Here is a 7,553-nt window from a genome sequence, read left to right as displayed (position 1 = left end):
CTGAAAGTAATTGCCCTGCATTTAAATGTTTAAATCCCTTTATTAATACTACATGTTAACCTGACAGCAGTAGATGGCCCTGGTGTTAAATCCATATATATGTATGTATTTTAACATTGTATGATTTCAACATGAAATACACACAAACAATTACAAAATCAACTAATAAATAAATAAATAATAAAGGTATGAAAGACAGCCCCACAAGATTTTAACAACCAGGTATAATGGTCGTCAGTTGTTGTGCTGTTGGCAATGTAAGGAGCTCCAAGTTACAGAGCTTTAGAGCAGCACCTGAAGGCAGCGCACGGCTCCACTACTACATCCGGGACACTGAGCAGTGTCTCATGTCAGTTGGTTCAGCTGTCAAGACTTTCCTGCATGTGAAGAAGAAACCCCGGCTGCTCCTCTGGCTTTAACCACATATTTCGATAGAAGAGATGGTAACTTAATTCACACCCGCGCACCTTGACACGTAGTCACCGGTCTTAAAAGCCTGCTGTAAAAAAACAAACGCCAGAGCGCGCGTTTAGCTTGTATTGGTTTCTATGAAAGCTAGGGTGCTAATGCTAGCTAGCTAGGTTTGCAGCACCACTGACAGGTGGTGAAGTTTCGCTAAATTTAGCACGATAGCCATTTGCTAACTTTCATTCATTTTGCAGGGGCTTTCAACACACCCTATGTTTAAGCTTGTAGTTGGTTAATGATGTGCTACTATTAGCTTTTCAGCACGTTATCCGAATTAGCTGTTACCACAGCTTGTAGTCACCTGAATTGACCTTTGGTGTAACAGAAATGTCTGTTCTTGGAAGTTTCTTGAATGTCGACATCATGTCTTGACTGACTGTCACAGTTGTGGACAAGGCACCCCAGCCCTCTGACCGTCTCTCATGCAATATCTTCTTGACTACATAACCTTAGCTGTTCACATGTGCAATACGTGAGTTTCATAGCTGGATCTAATGCGTTTGTTTTCTCCCACAGGCGCTGATGGGAATTCAGCTGGTGGTCAGCTTGCTGGCAGCCAGCATTATGCAGAGGATGGCCCCACATGCCTCCTTTGCACGCTGGCTACTCTGCAGTGGCAGGTATATTCTCACCCTCACAATCAGGTTATAGATTATATGCATAATGTGCCTGCTTACATACATGTGTCTGTCATTTCTTTCCAGTTTGTTCCGGTTCAAACACCCGTCAGAAGGAGAGTTGTGTGCATTGGCCGGGAAACAGATGCCCAAACCTAACAGGAGAGACAGGTGGGAGTCGGGGGAGGGTATGACACAAATAAGGGTGCCTGGAGAAGCAAGAAATTGCCTGAAAACAAATCAGATGTATAGATCTTACTTACTTCTTATCTTACTACTTCTTACTTCGGTCAAGCTGGTCTTTGTCTCTGTTTTTCTCGAAGTGAAAGTCCGTAACAGAAAACATACTCGTCCACTTTTTCTCTTTTATGTCTTCTTTGTTTGATTTCTAGGAGACAGAACGGGGACAGCAAGCCTCTCACTGTGCCCAAAGACATCGACCTTCACCTGGAGAAAGCTCCAGTCAACGCTGTTGACGCTCTTGGTAAAACAAACATTCTTTTATCGACATCACAATGACACCGTGCAAGTACAAACACAGCTCGAGCTCAGCTGTTGACTCAGCTAACCCACCATGCATTTACATTGTTTACATTTCTTTACAGTCCCTGCTTTGAAACAATGTATGGATTGTTTTTTGATTGACATGTGGAGCACAAAATCTCGCTTGCTAATGTTTTTTTTTTCTTGTTTCTATTTTCAGTGCTGCGCTTTTTCCTGGAGTACCAGTGGCTGGTAGATTTTGCAGTCTACGCGACGGGTGTCTTCATGTTCACTGAGTGTTACTACAATTTTGTAGATGCAAGAAAAGAGGTCAATATTGGAGCCCTCTGGTGTGTCCTGACCGTTCTCTTCAGCCTGTATCCTTCAACTGTAAAGTGACTTAATGTCAGAACAGATAAGTCGGCCATATTGATTGATCCCAGACAACATGAATGTCTCGTTCTCAGCATTTTTTGATGATCAATTAACAAACATGATGAAGCATCCAGTCACAGTAGTAAAATTGTATAATGTTACATGTGTACTTATGCCAGTGGTCAAACATCATATTAAAAACACTTCTGCTTGTTTAAAACTAGCCAATAATGCAGCATCACTCAGAAATAAGGACCATCTTTCTCCTCCTGGTTGTTTTCATTTAACTGGCATCCCTCAGAAAGACCCTTCACACTCTGATGAGGCACTACTTCCGCTCCGAAGAAGGCGGCGAGCGCTCGGTGTGCCTCGCCTTTGGCTTCCTGTCTCTGCTCGTGGCCATGCTGGTGCTGGTTGTCAGAGAGGACTACCTGGAGTTTGGCCTGGAGTCAGGCTTTTCCAGCCTCTTTGACAATTTGGAAGTCTTTGTCAAACAGCAGGGCTACGCTGACTGGTCGTAAGTATCTGTCCCTACGAAGACAACTTATAGCTGAAATACAGCTTTGTTGTGTGTAAAGAAAGAAGTTGTATGCATTTGATTGAATGGTGTATTAAGGCACCCTACCTTTGTTGAGTACTATGCAGGAGCCAGTAACAGACTTGACAGATATTTGTGCTAGATGCAGCATTCCCGTTTTTGATTTGATTGTTTTGTCTTCCTTCAGAATCCCAGTGACCAGGCTGACAGTAAAGCTCGGTCTGGCTGCTATCTGTGCTTACATTGGTTCTCTCCTGGCTTTCCCCGGCCTGCGACTGGCTCAGACTCATCTAGATGCTGTACAGATGAACTCGGACCGCCCACTCATCCAGTAAGAACTGATAAATACTGCAACAAGCAATGTGCTCCTTATTAAAAACATTACTTTGGCAGTATTTAGCTGTCTCACATGTCCCTTTTGTTTCCTCCAGGATTCTGCTGCACATGAGTTTCATGTCTCCAGTCATCGTGTTGGTTCTGTGGGTGAAACCCATTGCAAGGGACTTCCTGGCCAATGCACCTTTGGGGAAGACCTCTGTCACAATGTGAGTGCACATACATATTTGCATTTTTCATCCACCTCAATCAGGGTTGCACAAAACAGCATTATAATGAAGTACTGCAGTGCTGCAGAGATGTCCTTGCCAATAAATCTGGTTCTCCAGATGTAGGAAAACATGTTTGTTTGGTACAGATCCCAACTAATTTCACATTATTGTGATGTCCTACAAATGGCACGTAGTGGTAACTTGGCCAGGCCCGGTTCTTACTGATCCTCTCATAATCTTACAATTGCAGAGTTTCCAGTGAAGCGTTTGACAGCATGCGCCTGTGGATCATCGTGGCGTTGTGTGTGCTGCGGCTCGCAATGACTCGTCACCACCTGCAGGCGTACCTCAATTTGGCTCCGAAGTGGGTGGAGCAGATGAAGAAGGAGGCGGGGCGTATTGCTGCGATTGACATTCAGAGGAAGGTCAGCTGTGTGAACGGACCCATTAGATACAGAACTTTTTACATAAGGAAAAGCTTACTGAGCAATATAAGAGTGAAAACTCCTACCTGCAACTGAGAACAATGTGTTGTTTTTCAGGTCACTCGTATCTTCTGCTACCTGAGTGTAATCACTCTCCAGTATCTGGTTCCTGTTTTTCTCATCCTGTTCTCCACACTGGCACTCAAGGCACTAGGTAAGTAAACTACCCCCATCATCATCATCATCATCATCATCATCATCATCATCATCACGGCCACTGCAGTTTAGGAAAAATACACACTTGATCTTTGTTTATTTTCCCCCAAGATGTCGAGCTGTTCTTGATATTTGCAGTTATAGTGGACATGGATATTAGAAACATCCAAAGTAAAGTCAAGTTTAGTGTCAATAGAACTTGGTTTCATTTAAAGATCTACTTTCTTACTTTTCCCTCCCTGTTCAGTGGTAAAATCTAATTATAGACTGATCTTTACTGATCTTGTAGGGGACTTCTCCTGGGGGAGCGGTGCAGAGGACACGCCCGGGGTGACTCCAGCGCTGCTGATGCCCACGGCAGCTCCTGTGCTGCCCGGTGTTGTCGATGAAGATGAAGAGGGGGTGGATGACATGGAAGAGGACATCCAGGCTACAGTAGCACGCCTGACAGAGACCTTCACAGCGCTGCGGTCCGTCCTCACTCCAATTTTCTTCCGAGGTTTCTTCGCCTTCCTCACGTGGTGGGTAGCTGCCTGCCAGGTCATCAGCTCTCTGTTTGGCATCTACTTCCATCAGTACCTTATGCAGAACTAACTGAGGAGTGCCATACAGTTCCACCTGCAGTGCAACTCCGGCCCTCAGCTGTTGTTATGGTGTTACAGAGGATAGCTGCAGACAGCAGAGGGGCCTTTTCATTTCAACACAAAACTACAGACAGAAGGCACCTTGTTTTTGGTTTGCTGAGAATAGACGGGTGATAGGCTCTGTCTGTTCATATTGGCTACCTTTTTGGCCTTATGTCTTTCTGTGACCAGCAGGCTACTGGTATCAATAACACAAGTGTACAAGGATGCAGCGGTCTGTTTCACAAAGCAAGTTCATATTAGAGTGGCTCTCTTTAGGTCACCTGGCTTCACCGAGTCTAACGTTGGCAATCCTTAATTATCATGATGCTGGTTATTAACTGGCTCAGTTGACTTGAGGGAGGGTGCGTTCACATGAAAGAGGCAAATCTTCGCAGTAAGGCTACTTGTAAAGGCTCTTTTTAAATATGTTTGACATTTCCAACATGTTCACTCTATAAAAGTGACATTTTGGTGCTTTTGTGTCTCATTGTGAACAAACTAGTAGATGCTATTAAATAAGTAAGGCCCCTTCTGCTCCTAAAGCAGTCAGGATAAGTACAGATAAAGAAAACGAAGAAAAAAATTAAATATAGAGCTGCAACTATCAATTATTTTCATTGCAGATTCATCTGTTGAATATTTCTGGTTGGCTCTATAAAATGTTGATCATTGTTTCCCAAAGCCAAAGACCAAGTCCTCTTGTTTTGTCCACAATCCAAAGATATTCAGTTTACTGTCATAGAGGAGGAAAAATATTCACATTAAAGATTTGGAATCAAAGCAGATTTCCTTTTTTTTTTCTCTTAAAAAAACTCAAACTGATGAATCGATTATAAAAATAATTGCCGATTAAATAAATAGTAGACTATTAGTTGAACAATAAGTTGTTACAGTTCTAATACCTGATTTTTATCTCTCTTAATAAGCAACTGCTCTTAAAAATGTCTCTAATCCTCTTTATTCCTTTATTACTTTATTGTAAAGTCAATACTTTTGTCCATGTAGGGGTCATGTAGAAATGGAGACCCAGTTTTCCCAGTGATCTGATTGGTCAGTGGTTAACCTGCTCTGGAGCAGGTTAGCTGTGTAGCACAGGTTACCGTGGTGATAAACCCCATTTAAAAGTGAGCCAGCTTTGTGATACAGTCCCCTCGTCATCTTCCAGCTTCTTCAGCGGAACATTTTTCTGCACCTTTTCGGATGTGTCCGCTCCAGTGTTACCTGAACTGTTCTGAACAGAACATTATTAAATGCTGCATATAAGATGTTTAATTGGTACCAGGACGAGTCTTTGTGCTTAACTCCTGTGTAGATAAGACGTTTTATTTTTGTGAGGGACTCTTTTGTCCCTCGTAAGGAACCGATTCAAGAGTGCTAAATGTTTTTGTTTTTTTTGTTATCTTTTTTCTGCTGTAACGTTTTGATTGCAAATAAGTAGTAGGGCTCTGATCCATCCTATTGATTCAAACGCAGTTGAAGGTGAACCAGAACTGTGGCTGTTTATTTTAGCAGAGAACTGAAGAGCTGTTGCTTTTATCTTAAGAGTTTCCTCCAGAATTCCTAAGTGCCTGGGAGCTCAGGGGTTTTGAGTCTGTTTTAAAATTCCCTTTCTCCCTGATCGTTCGTATTAAGAATGAATGGGATCTGTCGATTAGATAGAAAAACACTCCAAACAGATTTCTGTTTTTTATCCTTTATGTTCAAACACTACTCACTGGCGAATATTTTTAGATGGAGTGTCTTAATTAGCTACATCAGCTTTTAGTGTTTTTGTTGCCAGTCATAGTCTGACATGTACATGTAATATTAATCAAAGTCTGCTTAGAATCAGTTTTGCGTCAGCAGATTTTATTTATTTATTTATGAAACATTGCCTCATAACTTTTGTCTTTTAGAAATGATACAGATGCTGCAATTCTGTACATTTTTGTATTCTTTTTGTGGCAATTTTTTATTATTAGCGTGTGTTTTTGTTTTTTTATTAGACAGGTTTTTGAACTAAATGCTCTGAAATCATTATACTGTGAAGTTCATATGGAAATGTTGCTTTTTGCGATTTTCTGAATGCATGGTGTGTAAAAAAACCTTTGGCTGTTTTTTGTTTGTGTGGCCCAATAAAACATTATTTTCAGTCTCATGTCAGTCTGATATTCCCACTTAATTCTACTTTCCGTCGAGGAGCGTGGGAGATACGGATGATAAAACGTTTCCTTTTTATAAAAAATCTGCTCCAATTGACAAAAGACATCATGCATGACAATGGAGTGTCTCGCCGCTGTGCTCGGTCCTGATCTCTGACCCCCAACCTCCTGAGAAGATCATTCTTTAATCACTGATAATTACTATGAACCTGATGCCCTGAGAGAGTCTGGGAAGAAATATTGTTTGCCGATGCTCAACTTGGCCACACAAAGTGTTACATTCTTTGGGAAATTCTCCCAAGTCCAAGTAAAACATTAAAACTATTTTTTATGAGATTATCAAAACTTTCAGATTTTACAGGCCAGTCGTGCACCAGCAGTTAAGGAACGTGACCTTTTACCAGAACGAGACTCAAGAGGCTCTTTGTCTGAAAGTTGACGTGATTTATTGGTGATATCATTTAACTTCCACGTCCAATCAGAAGCCACAAAGGTTCTTCAGTTTAGAGAGGGTCGGCCACCTTGTTGTCTTTTTTATGTGCACTGGGACGCGCTTCACTGAAGGATATCAACAGGCACAAAGCCACTGTGAAAGTGGAGAAATCTGGGAGGTTAACAATCCTGACAGATCATACAAATTTTGGAAAAAGAGAGGAGCAGGAAGAAGAAAGACATATCCCCTTTATTAATAATAATAACAAGGTTTAAATATAAAACATGAAAATTCAACAATACCCACTGATAGATCAATAAATCATCTTAACATAATAAATTCATAATGTCCCATTAGTTTTTCTTTTCTCTTATGTTGCGTAATATTTGAGCAGCACTTTAAGTCATTGTCCAGAGGAGTTGGGGTCCATATACTGAAATACACATCTGCTTTAATTTTTACTTTTAAAATGACTTTTAAACTTTTAAAATGAAATATCCTATCATCCTCGCCATTCGATCTTAAAGGACAAGTTCACCCAAAATTGAAAGTTTAATCATTATGACCTCACCCTCATGCTGACAGAAAGTCGGGTGAAGTTTTGAGTCCTCACAACATTTTTTGGAGCTTCGCAGGAAAACAGCGTTGCCGCATTCTCCTTAACAACTGAAGAAGATGGGGAC

The 7,553-nt window shown here is 41.4% G+C and overlaps 1 protein-coding gene across 1 annotated transcript; it reads left to right on the top strand.

The window, feature by feature from the left end:
- The first annotated feature begins 333 nt into the window (after nt 1-333).
- tmem161a (transmembrane protein 161A) lies at nt 334-6,433 on the top strand. Its single transcript, XM_084354018.1, has 11 exons — nt 334-443; nt 985-1,088; nt 1,173-1,256; nt 1,478-1,569; nt 1,789-1,945; nt 2,245-2,460; nt 2,669-2,812; nt 2,913-3,026; nt 3,280-3,454; nt 3,572-3,668; nt 3,960-6,433. Exons 1-11 carry the CDS (start codon nt 441-443, stop codon nt 4,262-4,264), a joined length of 1,491 nt encoding a protein of 496 aa, XP_084210144.1. The 5' UTR covers nt 334-440; the 3' UTR covers nt 4,265-6,433.
- Nucleotides 6,434-7,553: the final 1,120 nt, after the last annotated feature.

This window comes from Pagrus pagrus (assembly GCF_965226575.1).
Source record: "Pagrus pagrus genome assembly, chromosome: 6".
NCBI classification, from domain to species: domain Eukaryota; kingdom Metazoa; phylum Chordata; class Actinopteri; order Spariformes; family Sparidae; genus Pagrus; species Pagrus pagrus.
The sequence above is the reverse complement of the archived record's forward strand: the minus strand, read 5'-3'. Positions and strand labels throughout refer to the sequence as shown.